This window comes from Phodopus roborovskii, unplaced genomic scaffold (assembly GCF_943737965.1).
Source record: "Phodopus roborovskii unplaced genomic scaffold, PHOROB, whole genome shotgun sequence".
In the NCBI taxonomy this organism is placed as follows: domain Eukaryota; kingdom Metazoa; phylum Chordata; class Mammalia; order Rodentia; family Cricetidae; genus Phodopus; species Phodopus roborovskii.
The window spans coordinates 17,366,557-17,382,674 of NW_026125059.1; the positions used below are offsets into that span (position 1 = coordinate 17,366,557).

The window sequence follows — 16,118 nt, forward strand, 5'->3', positions numbered from 1 at the left end:
TTCAAGACCATGTTAAGACAGGCATGTGCCTCTTGATGGAATTTGTTGAAAGCCCATCTATGAGATACCTAGCCAAGACTTACATCTTAACCTAATGAGGTCACAAGGTATAACTCCAGTTTACAAATACACAGGACAAAAACACATTCAGACACAGCACAAATATAGCCAGCAAGATGGGAAAACAGAAAACCAGGACATTGCATTAACAGCTGAGTGGGAAGGCTGGTTGGTAGTGGTGATTATTTTGTTTTTGGAGGCTTAGAGACAGAACAATGCCTGCCATTGCTGGGGGAGGCAGGGGGCAAGGGGAGAAACAGAATTATTTCTAGGTATAGGGATGGTGGGGTGATACATCTTGCCTTTAGAATTCCATATTAAACTGTACAGATGTGGTAGAAAGGAAACAAGACTGCCCGCAAGGGCCCGCTATGCTTTTCTCTGGTGTTGTCTGTGCTTGAATTTTTTCAGTGAAATTTAAAAATAGGAGAAAAGCGGTGCTGCTGCCTCTGAGGTTTCCCAGAGGTAGAATAGCATCCTGAGGGTGAGTTTCACCTCATAAGATGCCTGCATACTGACCATAAGCCAGGAGGGGGAAACAGCTGTATACTTCCCATTGCTTTGTTTCACCACACCGGAGTCAGTGAACCAGCTGGTAAAGAAATGAGTGACTCTAAACATGGCAAATGACACCAACTGACCACTCATCCCACAGGGGCTACTGTCATTGTGTTTATGTGCAAATGTGAGTATACATGGTAACAAAACGTGTGGCCCTTCTTCCCAGGCTCAGGCCCGATGTCATCGTATAGGCCAGAGCAAAGCCGTGAAGGTGTACCGCCTAATCACTCGAAACTCCTATGAGCGGGAAATGTTTGACAAGGCCAGCCTGAAGTTAGGCCTGGACAAGGCTATCCTTCAGGACATCAACAGGAAGGGCAGCACCAATGGAGTGAGTACATTGTACCTGTCCTGGAACTTGAGGAGCTTGTGCCATTGATCCCAGAACCAGGCAGATGGCCCCCTGAGTACCAACCAATCAGGGATGAACGAGAGACTGTCAAAAACAAACAAAAAGGGAGCACTTGTCAGGATTTTTTTTTTTCCCCCCCAAAAGCTATTTCTGGGTTCCTTTTCACCATTTTGAGTCAGTCCTCCACAGCATAATTGAGTAATCTCCTATAGTAGCTGCATTTTCTGAACAGATAAAGGCAGTCTGGGAGTAGCTATGTGGTAGGGCTGCTCAGTAATAACATTGCAATAGATTTTAACCACACCCATCAGAACTGGTAGGTTTAACATTCTTAGTATATATGAGCCAAAGGTCTAACATTTTTATAACATATTGTTTCCTTACCTTATCTCTCACACCCCGAGCTTTGCACTGGCTTTTTTTTTTTTTTAATTTAATTTATATAACCAAGTCCATTTAAATGAAAACAAACATTTATAGACAATATTTGGGAATTTGGGCATTGTTCTTTCCAAACTACTTCCTGCTGGTAAGGTTTTTTTTTTTTTTTTTTTTTTTTTTTTTTTTTTGTTTACTTACTTTTATGTATGTGAGTGCTTGCCTGAATGTATGTGTGTGTCCCTTGGTGGCTGCAGAGTCCAGGAAAGAGTGTCCCATCTCTTAGAACTGGAGTTACACATTGCTGGGAGCTGTCATGTGAGTGCTAAGAGTCAAGCCTCTGCAAGAGCAGCAACTGCTCTTTTAACCACAGAGCCATCTCTCCAAACCAACTTTGCTTTGAGTTTCTTGATGATGTAATGGGGTTAGTATTATCTCTGCCCCATCACCCCAATCATTGCACAGTAGCTTAAAGGTGTTCAATGTGTGATGATAAATAATAAATGAACAATGCAATTAAAGTCATTTTTTTTTTCTAGTTGGACACAGTAACACATTCTTATAATCCCAGTGCTTGGGAAGTAAGTCCTGGGCAAGCGGATCAGTGACTATGGCCAACCTCTGCTACACATGGAATTTTCAGGACCAACCTGGATACATTAAGACCCAGTCTCAAAAAAAAAAAAAAAAAAAAAAAAACAAAAAAAACAGTGGCAATTTTGGATTGGAGAGGGTTAAGAATTACTGCCAAAATTCTTAAATTTTCCTAAGTGCAAAACAGCGTATCTCCTTTATCTCTGGACTTAGAGCATCAGAAATGGAGTTAAAACCTTGGTGCAGATGTTCTGTATTTTTAGCTATGCATGGATTACTAACCATAGTATTCCAGATTGCCCTTCCTGGAAGCTGTGGAATTCCCTCTTGTGATTGAAATAAAGAGAACCAGATTGTTAATTAGAACCAGGAAAGGGTGTTTTGAACTCCATTTCCTGTTTTCAACAAGTGGTTGAAAGATCACACTTGGCACAGGATCCTTTTTTTTTTTTTTTTTTAAGTTAAGGGATGACATCATTTCTAATACAAATGTATTTATTTAATAATGAATAAATCATTATTCTCTGCTCATATGGTACATCTGGAGGCTTTAAAGATATACAGGTTCAAAGTAAAATATTAAAATAAGATGTCAAGTATATCCTCTTGATAGCTTTAATGGCTTATGACAGTTGATGATAACCAGTGTCCTGAAAAATGTTAGGCCTTTGGCTCATGTATTAGGCTTAACTGCAGAGTTCCCTATCGACAGTTGCCTGCCTGACTCCCCTGCAAAGGAGCCAGGGCACCCTCATGTGAGCTGTTACTTCTGGGTTGTCTTTCTGATGTGTGCTGCTACTAGAAGAGATGTATCTTGAATCGTGAGAGCCACATTTGAGGCTGATTTTTCTCCTGTGCATTTCTACTTTGGTGACCTTTTTAGGTACAGCAACTCTCAAAAATGGAAGTGGAGGACTTGCTCCGGAAAGGTGCTTATGGGGCCTTAATGGATGAGGAAGATGAAGGTTCCAAGTTCTGTGAAGAAGACATAGACCAGATTCTGCAAAGAAGAACCCACACCATCACTATCCAGTCGGAGGGGAAAGGATCCACTTTTGCCAAGGTACGTGACCTCTTCCCCGTAGTCATTTGGGTGGGAGAGAAGGGATCACTGTTTATTCTTTAAGCTTGTTAAGGAGGCTTCTTTTCTTCCAAATGCAATCTCTTGACAAGGTAGACATTTGGAGTCACAGAATGAGAGAGAGAGAGGCTAGGGCCGCCAGCAGATAGACACTAATTTGTACTTTGTTGTATCTACTCTATACCAGATGTGCTCCAGAACCCTTGAGTGGACATCTGGATGCTTTGTAAAGTTTTCTCTGAACACTGTTAGGAAGTGGACCTCAACTATACCTACCATTCTTTTAACATGGTTGTAGTGTGCATGGATGTTCAAAGTGTGTGTGTGTGTGTGTGTGTGTGTGTGTGTGTGTGTGTGTGTGTTTTAAGTACATACATGTAATTCCATCTTTCAGTATGCTGATAAAGCAGAGGGATTGCAAGTTAAGGCCACCCTAGAATGTACTTGTTATGCTTTGTATCCAAAAAAAAAAAAAAAAAAATGAGCAAATAAATACTGCTCTTAAAGATAACTATACACCATTGTCTAAAAGGGTTGTCTTTTTACTTTGAAACTTAAGTTTTAGGAAAATGAGCCAATAGATGAAAATTTTTATTTCCTTACTCAGTCTTTAAAAGGAGGGAAAATTGAACTGTTTTGCAATTTTGGAAGAGCTGTTAGGGTTTTTAGTTTTAACATAGATGGCTTTTGTGTTTCTAGGGCACTTGGAATTAGTTTTGTTTGTATTCTGTTCAAACCCAATTTGTTAACTTTTGTCTCCTTCACAGGCTAGTTTTGTTGCTTCAGGCAATAGAACAGATATTTCCTTGGATGATCCTAATTTTTGGCAGAAATGGGCTAAAATAGCTGAATTAGACACTGAAGCAAATAATGAAAAGGTATGGTTTATTCTGTTCCACTGAACAGTTAACTGGGATTGGATGGGACCATTGCTCAGGTCACTATTTACTCCTGAGTCTTGATTCTTAAATGAAATGCTGTTGCAATGCACTTTAAAAATGGTGGTACATAGACAGCCCTTGATAAATATTAATTGGTAGAACTTTACAGTGACTAAGAATACACAGTCTGCTGGGCACCTAAGAAGTTAGAAAAATGCAGTTAGAGATATAACCTGTAAATAAGTCAATCCCAGGTTCAGGACTTCTCCAAAAGCAACCTTACCTATTAGCAATCCAAAGGAAGAAGGAAAGAAAATACCTGCTGGCTTTATCTCCATTTTTTTTTTTTTTTTTTTTTTTTTTTTTTTTTTTTCTTTCAGTGTCTTGGGTTTTTCCATTGTATATGAGTCTTTATGCAACACTCTTGCTTGACCTTACCCAGATAAGTGGGAAAGGAAATGTGGCAAAGACAGTCACATTGTGCCTATGACTGGTACTAATGCCTGGCCAGCTATGAGATATCCATAAAATGCTAGCCTCTTACCCTGCCTCTTACCCTGTTACACCTTCCACACATCTGGGAGGCGATTTCTTCTTATAATTTAGTGAAGTCAGTGAGAACCCACATAACTATTTTGTTGTGGTTATTGTAACTATGGATGGTTGCTTATCCTGACTCCTTCAACTGGAAATGTTGTTTCTCCTCCTTTAAGAAGGTTCTGAGATCCTATAGTTACCTGCCATAAAGAGTTTCTTAATCAAGGAGCCACTGTGTGTGCAGAACAGTGGTAGGGGAAGATAAGCTCCTGTCCTGTAGACAGCAAAAAACAATGGGAACATTCCATAGTAACAAACAAGGTGATGCTAGAAATTCACTGTCTGGGCTGCATGGAGGAGTGTTGGAGTTTCATCTGGCCTTGGGCAGACATGTAGAAAAACAGGATAAGGAGCAGAAATAGTGGGACTAGAGAAGAAGCAATTGGTGTGGCCAGAGGAGCGACTAAAATAAGATTCCTGAACTAGGCTTTTTGTCTTTTAGCAAAAGATTAGTAGATAAAGTAAAGGAGATGGATAATGAAAGCAGCAGGATGTGTTTTCTCAGGAAGTTACTGAGCAGATGGAATCGTTTCACCTGTCCTGTCTCCAGAGCTCAGACTGCTGTCTCCATGCTGTGCAGAACAGATGGTGCTTCCCACTCCAGTCTTCCTTGGAAAAAGCAGACTGCCACTTTGGGCACATGGGGTCTCTGCTTGCTAGAATGATGGCAAAAGCAGCAGATGGGGGTGGACAGCACTGGGGACCAAGAAACAATAGCTCGAAGTCCCTGAGAATCCCCTGTGCTTGTCCTGCCTGTGGTCATAGAGGCAGCTGCCAGGGGCTGACCTGGGGTGGTTCTTCCTCAGATGTCCCCTGAGGAATGGCAGCAGGGTGCCGTGTACTGTGGTAGGGAGTAAAGAGAAGAGGGGCCTCCTCCCTACAGTCTTCTCCATTTCAGGAAAGCTTAGTGATTGACCGGCCCCGTGTGAGGAAGCAGACCAAACACTACAACTCCTTTGAGGAAGACGAGCTTATGGAGTTCTCAGAGTTAGACAGTGACTCAGATGAAAGGCCCACAAGATCTAGGCGCCTCAATGACAAAGCCAGGCGCTACCTCCGTGCCGAGTGCTTCCGGGTAGAGAAGAACCTGCTCATCTTTGGGTAAGTACTGGCTCTGCTTGGGGGGGAAGGGAGGTGTGGTTATTTTCCCACTTTTTTTTTTAAGTCCCTAATATTTGAGGAGTGAACTTCTAGCTCCCTCTGGGTGCCAGCTAATGAGCTCTGTAGGAGCAAAGGAAAGCTGTGCTCCGTGCCAGAATCCCCTCATCATTGTGCCGTGTTGCTGTGGTATGACTACTGTGTTCTTCTCAAATAAATGAATGTCACAGCAAACCTCTGATACCAATTTGCTGCCTGGTACTGATTTCCTCTCCCACCCAGGAATGTATTATAAGGAATCGGTGCAAAAAAATGCTGCAGTTAAGGCATAGTTATGCAGTGCAGTGGTTACTACAGCTGTACTTTTTCAATTCCAAACTTATTCTCTGCCCCCGGTAATTTGGACCATCATGATTTAACAGTCTAGCGGGCACATGACCCTTAGAGACAAGTGGCGCATGCAGTCAAAGTCACAGGCCTTTCAGGGCAAAGCTGTTAGGGTGTACACCTGTAAAGGATGAGGAATATTTTGTCTCCTTAATTCCTGTTGTGTGGAGGATGTGTCTGTGGGCCTTCTTCCAACACCTTCTGTATTCTTACTATAAGCTGGGGCCGGTGGAAGGACATCCTGACTCATGGACGATTCAAGTGGCACCTGAATGAGAAAGACATGGAAATGATTTGCCGGGCCCTGTTGGTGTACTGTGTCAAGCATTACAAAGGAGATGAAAAGATCAAGAGTTTTATTTGGGAACTAATCACACCTTCCAAAGACGGACAAGCTCAGACCCTCCAGAACCACTCAGGTAAGAGGTGAAATAGCTCTGCTGTGAGATCTCTTGGGTCATTGTTGTCTGTGTTGTAGTATTATAAGGGCACTTGGACTCTTGCTGTTTCCACGTGTGACCTTGCTCACTTACCTGAGTCCATCAGGGTCCCCTGAACTGGGGCCGCTCCTCGTCTTCTGCCTTTCTCATTTCACCATTCTGTACTTGTCACTTCTGGCACTGTTTGTCTTGTTGTACTTCTCTGTCCTTAACCAAAGCGTCCCTTCAAGTCTCCTCCTCCTTCCTATTAGACCACAAGAGCCCAAAAGGGACAGGCTGGGTTATTCCTCCCTGAGTCTTACAGGGCATTCATTAAATCTTCCTGATGGCTTTGCTTTCTGTGGACTTGAGAAGTCTGTCACCAGGGCCCACCATGTTTTTTCTGCACGCAGCCCAGATTTAATGCCCATGCTGAAGCCCTTTTGGCTTACCCTGTGTCATTGTCTCTCCATTTCAGGGTTGTCTGCCCCAGTCCCCAGAGGGAGGAAGGGAAAAAAGACAAAAAACCAGCTCTTGCTCCCAGAACTGAAGAATGCAGACTGGCTAGCCACCTGCAACCCTGAGGTGGTCTTACATGATGATGGATACAAGAAACACCTCAAACAGCATTGCAACAAGTGAGTTAGCCCTGCTCAAACAGCTCAGATTTCCGGGATACCTACAGGGACCTTTCACACCCCATGAAAGCTCTGGAGAGAGGAGAGGAGACTGGGTCTAAACTGTGTCTGCACTGTCTTCACGCCCCTCTCCCACCTCCTTCAGAAGTCTTCACTCCTACAGTACATTCTGTGCCCAGAGGCTCCTAACCCAGCTTTCAGGAACTAGTCAGGACACCCTCTCTCTGCTTCTGAGCCAGGCCACAGTGCCATTTTCTACTCAGATCTAATAGAAATGATGCTTTCTTTAAAAGCCTCTAAGATGCATTCTTTTGAATAGATCACACGTATAACAATTTTTTTTTTTATTGTCAAAAATAGTTTTTCCTCCCATTTCTAGCTCTTCCATTTCTTTTCCCAGAGACAGCCTATTAGCCTGCTTCTTCAGGGGCACACTGTAATACCAGCATATGCAAATATATAACCTGCTCTTTCTTCCTTAAAATGGTGGACATTGTCCATAATATTTGTGATCCCTCTTGTCATACAAGTTACCTGGAAGTCAGTTCCTCTATAAGTACTGCCATTGTACATAGGCTTTCCTCCCAGTGGCTAGCCTTCACTCTTGATTGAAGGTAAGGGAGGTTAGCCTTGACTGTGGCTAACAGGGTGGTCTAACAAGAAACTAGGAAAGTGATTTGTTTTCTTGGTTATTGAAGGGGTGATCCTAGTAATGTCTGGCATTGATACCTGGTGTCTTGCTCTTTGGTATATTCTGGTATACCCCTTCCTACTACTCAGGAATGTTTATTAATTTCCCTATCTGGATTTGGTAATATGTTCTCAGTCTTAGGTTTCAGAGTGTTATATTAATGTGTTCATCTTTCATAGGGTGCTTTTGAGAGTTCGGATGCTGTACTACCTAAAAGCTGAAATACTGGGAGAAGCTGCTGATAAAGCATTTGAGGGAACTCCTGCTAGGTAATATATCACACATAGCTCTCAGAATTAAATAATTTATGTAAATTGCCTACTCATAGACGGGCCATGTCCAGCCTGTTATTTCAGGAGATCCATGTTTCCACCCTGCCCAAGACAGCTACCCAGATAGTAAACAGATAGATAGAGAAGAATTAGTCACTGGTCCTGTTTAGGCTTAACAAAATAAACAACACTCATCCCAAAATGGTTGTTTCTCCTTTGGCACTGTGAAGGTTTCTGGGAAGCTGAGGCCAGGAAATACTAACCTCATAGAGGGAGTTGGGCCTGCTAAGGAATAGTCAGGCTTATATCAGTAACAGTCAGAATCCTAATGGACAGTTGTCAAATTCTACAGAGAAACTATCCAGGTCGATGTTCCTCCATCTATGCCCAAAACTTTTCAGATGAATGAAGGCAGTGAGCTCAGGGTTCACATGTCCCTCAGAATATGGACCAAGACCCAAAGCAGCAGGTGGCAGGGTGCTGATGCTGGCTTGTTTGCCAATCCTGGTGTGTGCACCTGAGCATTATGCTCTTCCTTTTGGCTAGAACAGTGCAATGTATGGTCAGTTTTGACCTAATGGACCACTTAGTTTCTGAAAGGCCCTCTTTATACCTCAGACTGTATCAATGTCAACTCTGAGACAAGATGGTTTAGATAACATTAAGGATTCAGTCATATCTCAATTTGGTCATTTGGGGGGAATGTTGCCTTTCCATGACCAGATTATTCAAGACTGTTGTCCTGGTTCTTAACTGAAGGTACACGTCAGAATTGCTTTACACACAGAGTCCAGAGTCAGCTGGTGGTAGGTTCTCCTGAGTCTCGAGTAGAACCTGGAAGCCTAGTACTTATGCTTAAATAGCTTTGTGAGCAATAAGATATTTAGCTGCCACCTTCTGGGTCACCTTTAATATTTACTTAAGCATTCAGTCAGAAACACTGAGACCGCACCCTTCTTTCCACAGGGAGCTGGATGTGCTTCTGCCGGATATTGACTACGTGGAAATCCCAGTGGATTGGTGGGATGCTGAGGCTGATAAGTCCCTTCTCATTGGCGTGTTCAAGCACGGTGTGTTTTAGAAAATTGACCCCTTCCAGATCAGTTACCCAGTCTAATTCTTAGAAAGCTGAACCACCCACCGGAGTCTTGACCCAATGAATGTGTAACTCATAACAGTACTGTGAATACACTACTGAGAAACTTCAAAGGGCAGCTGTAGTCAAAAGAAAACAGCCCATTCCTAATGACATACTTCATCCAGCAAGGCTCTGCCTCCTAAAGGTGCTGTAACCTCAAATGGTGCCACCAGCTAGAGACTCACGTGTTCAAATGTAAGCCCATAGAGGGCATTTCATCTTCAAATCACAGCACCAACTGAGTCATCTTCCTAGACACCCTCTCATTTGTTCTTAATCATCCTTGTATCAGCCCTAGTGTGTAGCGCTTAGTAAGTATCCCTGAGAAATAACAGAATAAGGATAAGTGTTAGGTTTTAGATCCCCCCACCCCCCGAAATTCTAAGGTGATTTGAAGAACTCTGTGTTCTTAGTGTGTAACTTTACCATCTTGGTGTAAAGATGTGCTGGGCAATCTTTAATTCTTTTCCTTAACTAAGAAGTTAAAGAGAACTGGAAACAAGTACCCATCCTCACTTGTAAAACATTGTGTTAATAGTTTGCTCTTGCATTCAGTTGACTGGTAATTATTTCAGATTGTTCACTTTTCCCAGATCATGTACCACAAAGTCCGCATGTCTTCCCTCCATTCCTTTGTTGAGTCTGCATTGCAGTACTGTAATTTTTCATCTCCTAAGGTTTTGTGGGTATGTCTCCAGACAATCTGTTGTATAGCCACACTTAGGTGAGAAGGTTCTATCTTGGAGCCGCCTCTAGTAGAATAGGCTGAGTCTTCAGTTGAGATTCTAGCCTGTAATCAGAATGCCCTATAGTAAGCCTAGTCTGCATAATATTCCCAATAGTTCTCACACATGCACTAAATGAAAACTGCCCTTTTGGGATAGCCTAGCTACATGAAATCTTCCTCAAGATGAGGATTTTGGTATTTCCGAAAATATTCTTAGAAACTTACTCTAAATGTGGTAGGTAGCCTCTACCTACTCAAGGACCTATCATGTGACTGCTTGAGTCTTTGTTTTGTCATTACCACTCCTGGTTCTCTTCCAGGATCACTGTTAGGGGATTCTAGCAAACTGGATCAATCTCTTCCTCACCTCCAGCTTTGTAGCTAATGAAGAAATAGAAATTCAGGGCCCAGCTCTGGATGACGGGCCCACACATGACAAGACCAAAGATATACTGTATAGAAACTTATCAAGGTTGGGTACATGGAATATCCCAGCCTGTCTCATTGCCATCGTGCCACGTAGAAATCAAGGAGGCAGAATGCTTATGGGCAGTTAATCCTCCTATTTATGGGCAGTTAATCCTCCCTCAATGGTAATAGGACAGTAAGTAAAGGAAGGCTCTCACCACTCACTGTCTGATAAGTCATCTCTTCACGGGGATCAGACCATAGCAGGAATCTCTTTAAGACAGACATATTGGGGAAAGATTAGTTTTGATGTAAGCTTCAACAGAGATAGGGCAAAATAATTATTCTTCCTACACCAGTAATTAGAAGAAATAGGATCTCAAAATAATGAGGTCATCTAGTCTTGTTGCTTATTGAGTGAGTATAATATCAGGCCCTGAACTAGATACAAAACTCAGAATGATGAGGAAGAACAACATTCTATTCCTAGAGACCCTAAGTCTCCTCAGAAAGACTTGCAGTGGTCATAAGTCTACAAACTTTAAAAATCAAAGAATGAAAAGGTCAAATTCCTAATTCCTGTAACTCGTGTAGGGAAGTACTAGGTGTTGCATGCTAATGAAGGATAGAGTACATCACCAAACCAGGGCAGAATGGCCCATCCAGCAAAGTTAAGTCTATTCTTAACAACCAAGCTTTTCTCATTAGCATTCTGCATTTCCAGCACTGATGACAGGGTCTCAGTACATGCCATAGAACCAGTGACTGACATCTGTGAGAAGAAACATTCTAAGAGTCTTCCCTTTCCTGAAAGAGTTTCTCCCAAAATAGTTTGATATGACAGTAGATTTGGGTCTTGTGTAAGATTGCATTTTATTCTATACCACCTTCAGGAGAAAGAACCCACACCCCCTAAAAAAGATTATGTTAGATTCAGTAAAATACCACACATCCTCCTGCTTGGGCTTTCTCAAAAAGTACAATTTGCAGGGAGGAGGGCTGAAGAGATGACTTATGGGTAAAGTGCCTGGCATACAAGCATAGCAACTTAAATTTGGATCCTCAGCACCCACATTAAAGCCGGGCATAGTGGTGCTCACCTGGAGCCTTGGCACTGGGGGTTGAGGAAAGTGCAGGGACAAAAAGATGACCTGAGCTCACTGGTCGCCCTAGCTAGCCAGTGAGTTCAGGTTCAGTGAGACCCCGTCACTAAAAACAAGGAGAGCAGTAGAGGGCAACAGTCAGCGTCAGCTTCTAGCTCCCATGAGTAAACACATAAAACCTTTCCTTTTACTGTTTCATCATTATAGTCCATCTTCTGGGTCACAATACCTCTTTTGTTTACTTCAAATATATGGCAAGTGATTCCAGAGCAAGTGTGCATTAGCATTTTGTTGTACTGGGTTTATAACACTGGGCCAAGTCTGTTAACCCAGTAAACTGCTGTTGTGGTCCAGTTTATAATTCAGCAATTACATCACCATTTTATTCCACTTCCTTTTCTAACTTGTGCATAGAGTTAGACTGTGTGAAAATAAGCCCATTTAGGATATGAAAGGGTGTCAGAGCTGAGGAATAGGAAGAAGTTGTAACTTACCTGCTTCTCTGTACAAAGCAGCAAATGAGTGAGAACAGCCCGGCCATGCATCTGCTTACAGACATGATGTTTACACAAGCTTCAGCTTTAGTAAGAAACACCTAGAAGGCTGCAGTAGCTCCAGAGTCTTCCCCAGTTAGGAGGTCTCTTAAGCTAGCATTAATCCTGAATAAGCATTGTTAAGTTTGTATTGTCTTGTTTTTTACTGAATAAAGGAAACAAATGAATGTCTAAGTCAGGGGCAGATCTGTGGGCTCTGACCTGACTTCTCACACTTCTCATTGCCTGCTCAGGTTATGAGAGGTACAATGCCATGCGGGCTGACCCAGCACTCTGCTTCCTAGAGAAAGTCGGGATGCCTGATGAGAAATCCCTGTCTGCAGAGCAGGGTGTTACAGATGGAACCTCAGACATTCCTGAAAGGTGAGGAGCCACATAGGCCCACTCTGATGTCACATGCCTTGTCACCAACTTGTGTCCTATTCCACATATATCCAGGACTCTGTATCTTTATGTATTTATTACTTTTTCTGTTGCTATGATGAGATATGTGACCAAGAACATTACAGAATAAAGCATTTATTTTTTCTTAATTATTCAAAGAGAGAGAGAGTCCATAATGGAGAGGGAAGACATAGGGCAGCAGGAGCAGGAAGCTGGTGGTTCACATTTCATGGGTACAGGAAGTGGATCCAGACTGTAAACCCCCAAAGCCTAGCCCAGTGATACACTTCATCCACAGCAGGGCTTTACCTCTTAAAGGTTGCATAAGCTTCCCAAACTGGGGACCAAGTGTCCAGAGACATGAACTTGGATGGCCCATTTCTCATTCAAACCACTGCAGGTTTCCTTCAATGTCTGACATCTCTCCCAGGCTTTGCTGTACTGTGACCATGTCCTTCAAATTGCTTCTTTCAGTTCATCCTATGCCTTTTACTTATTCTTTGAACCAAATTCCTATTCCTGTCCTTCATGGATTTCCCAGGCTGATTGTCCTGCCTGGCTTGTTAACCAGTCTTCTCAAGATAGAGGCCTTTCAGGGGAGAATTCATACCTCTTCTAGCTGACAAAAAGCTACACAGGCACAGAAAGTACAGACTGCTGAGCATAAAGGTCCTCAGCTGATTGCTGGTTATTCAAGGATCATATAGCCCTGAGTTAGGCAGACTCACAAGTCACTGTATGAGCTTGTAGCTATTTAGCATAGTGAATGAATGGACACAAAATATAGGAGCATTCTCTTTGGCTGAGTTCTGTTTATTGTTAGCATAATCTCCAAATTTGTTAAGTTCTCAGGAAAATGGAAGTAACAGCTAAATCCTGTAGATCTCCAGGATACACAAATGTTTAGAAAGCAGCATTTCTCTCTTAGATGTGTGCCGTCAGCTTTGGCCAGATCTCTCCTCTGCTAAGGATGAGGTGCTTTTAATTGCCAGAACTGTGGTTAGACCTAGCCATGAGAGTGTGGCACTGCCAGTAACCCCAGTGAACACTTACCTGTCTGATGTTCTTTCTCTGCTCCAAAGGCATTTTCTGTGGACAGGATAATAAAAGCCTAGTGTAGCTGGTCATCCGTGTTAGTTAAAGTAACTGGTTGAGGAAAAACACTCGCTGGGTGAGGTAGCTGTGTGTAGCTCAGAGCTTTTCCATTTGGTGGCTCCAGGGAAGCACCTAAAGGAGAAGGCAGCTGACTGCTTTCCAGGTTAAGCATGGAAGAATCAAGGAAACCGGCATCAGCAGTAGTTACGCTCACAGGAGACAGAAAGCAGCTGACCCAGTCACAAGTGTGATACCAGGGAAGATGAACTGCCCTTCCTTCTCAGCAATAGAGAGAGTTATCTTCCCAAAAAGTGCCTTGTGGAAGTGGTCACCCCACTGTGCTTAGGGGTGGGCACTTGCTTGGCACAACTATTGGTCTAGACTAGTGTGTTCTCTTTCTCAGAGCTGTATGTTCAGACAGCTGTATGTTCAGACAGCTCTAGGTGAACTGATGGTATCATTGTTGAACTGTCAGCCTCAGAGTGCCTGGTAGATCCTGAGGCTTCACATCCTCATGTAAGGTCTCAGTTGAATGTAAATCCTTGCTCATCTACATGATAACATTCTTTGTAGGTAGTTTCTATCCTTCTTAGTGTCTCTAGGGTTCCCTGAAAAGAAAGGGAACATCTTATGATTTTGAATGCCTATGAGAAACATACCTGCTAACCTCCCCTTTAGCAGTGATTTGGAGGGCTTTCTTACAAGCATCCCAGTAGTAATGTAACTCCTAAGTGGTATATAATTACTTTTATTTAGAGGCAACATAGATAAAGAAGACAGTGCTGAGGACAAGTTAGATGGTCTCCAGAAGCAAACGGTGAGTCAGATTTGTTGCAATGGTACTGCATGCTCTTTCGTGCTGAGAGAGAGTGCCTCATGGTTTGGGGAGTTGGGTTGCATTGCTGCACTTGCCTTGTGTCACCCCAGCTTTATTATGGAAATTCCAAGCACACAGACTTGATAGCATTTGCATTCTAAATTTTTTTAGATAGCTGTCAATTCAAGATAGAGATATAAAACAGAGTACAGAGAAACCCTGTGTGCCCTGTATCTAGTGTCCTCCATAATAACAACTTGTAAGATCGTGTTTAGGATGGTGATATTGATAGGTTCAAGGTACACAGGGCAGTTCCAAGACAAAAGTCTTGTCACCATCTCCTAACCATTTGTCTTCCCCTTCGACCACACTTTAGTCCTTGATAATCATTATTGATCATTTTCATAACTTTGTCCATTTTAGGCAGAATCATGCAGTATGAATCTTTAAAAGGCAGTCGGCTTTTTTCACTTGTCATAATCTGAAAATTTATATAGGTTGTTGTCTGTTCCAACCATACTTAATTCCTTTTTTGATTTTGGTTGGGGGCAGGGGTGGTTGCTGAGTGTTATTCTATAACATGGACATGGCGCTGTTTATATACCGTACAGTTGTTTAAGAAACTGCCACATTTTTTTCAGTAGTTGTACCTTCCCCCCCCCCCCCACTGGCAGTAAATACATGATCTGCTTTTTACACACCCTGCTTTCTGCATTTGATATTGTTGGTTTTATGAGTCTATTCTGATGCTTGTGTAGTAACACCCTTGAAATTTCACCAATAGCTAGTGATGCTAACTACTTCTATGTGCTTAGTTCGGTAAAATATTCTTTCATGTCCTTTGCTTGTGTTCTGCTTTCATTGCTGTTTTAAAGTTCTTGATAAGTTCCAGATACTAGTCTTTTGTCAGATAGGCAGTTTGCAGACATCTTCTCTCATCTTGTAGTTTTGCCATTTTATTCCTTCTATGTTGTCTTTAACATGGCAAAAGACTTTAATTTGAGGAAATTAGTTTCTCGCTTGCTTTTGTGGGTTGTGTTTATGGTACCAGGTCAAAGAGCTCCTGCTACAGCCTAGAAAGTCTTTTCTGTCCTTCCCTCCCCCTTTAATCCCAGCACTCAGGAGGCAAAGGCAGGTATATGATCTCTGTGAGTTTGAGGCCAGCCTGCTCTACAGAGAGTTCCAGGACAGTCAAGGCTACACAGAGAGACCCTGTCTCCAAAACCAAAGCAAAAATTCTATACTCCATTTTAGGTTAATTCTAATTTAAATGTTGAGAATTAGATCAAGATTCTTCTGTAACCTGTTCACATCCCATTGCTCCATGAGTGTTTAAAGTACTCTTTCTATCAAAGTACTCTTGCACCTTTGAAATAACACAGTTGGACATGTTTGTGAAGTTCTGTTTCCGGGTTCTGGATTCTACCCTGTGATCTCTTTCTCTGTCACTAGTATATAATCTGCATTGTTGTAGCTGTGCGTCCTAAGTCTTAAAATTGAACCTACTGATTTCCTTCCACTGTATTATTTTTTCAAAAGTGTTTGCGCTTTATTTATCCTGTGCCTGCCTGTCTTTGTAATCTTATAATAAAATTATCTAGACAAGTAAGATTGCTCAGCAAGTAATGGTGCTCACCACCAAACCTAAAGTTCTGTCCCCGGGACACACATGGTATAAGTAGAGAACTGAGTCCTGCAAGTTGTCCTCTGACCTTACATATATGCGCTCGCGCGTGCGTGCACACACACACACACACACACACACACACGTGTTTAATTATTAAAATGTTTACTGTATTAAAATTGTGCTATATTACTTCTCATCATTATCTCTCCATTTAATTTCTTTCGTCAACGTACAAGCCCTATGCGTGTATTTTTAG

At 42.3% G+C, this 16,118-nt stretch overlaps 1 protein-coding gene across 5 annotated transcripts in view; it reads left to right on the plus strand.

Annotated features, from left to right (window-relative positions):
• Chd6 (chromodomain helicase DNA binding protein 6) overlaps nt 1–16,118 on the plus strand; it is a 157,706-nt gene that overhangs the window by 112,334 nt on the left and 29,254 nt on the right. For 4 of the 5 annotated variants that reach the window (XM_051187234.1, XM_051187258.1, XM_051187242.1 and 1 more), the window contains exons 18-27: nt 788–952; nt 2,829–3,008; nt 3,794–3,904; nt 5,403–5,605; nt 6,209–6,408; nt 6,887–7,046; nt 7,917–8,006; nt 8,976–9,079; nt 12,173–12,302; nt 14,175–14,235. In XM_051187234.1, the coding sequence (XP_051043191.1) occupies nt 788–952; nt 2,829–3,008; nt 3,794–3,904; nt 5,403–5,605; nt 6,209–6,408; nt 6,887–7,046; nt 7,917–8,006; nt 8,976–9,079; nt 12,173–12,302; nt 14,175–14,235 (1,404 nt within the window). The remainder of the gene's footprint in view (nt 1–787; nt 953–2,828; nt 3,009–3,793; nt 3,905–5,402; nt 5,606–6,208; nt 6,409–6,886; nt 7,047–7,916; nt 8,007–8,975; nt 9,080–12,172; nt 12,303–14,174; nt 14,236–16,118) is intronic. The other variant, XM_051187263.1, reaches the window with a different exon arrangement.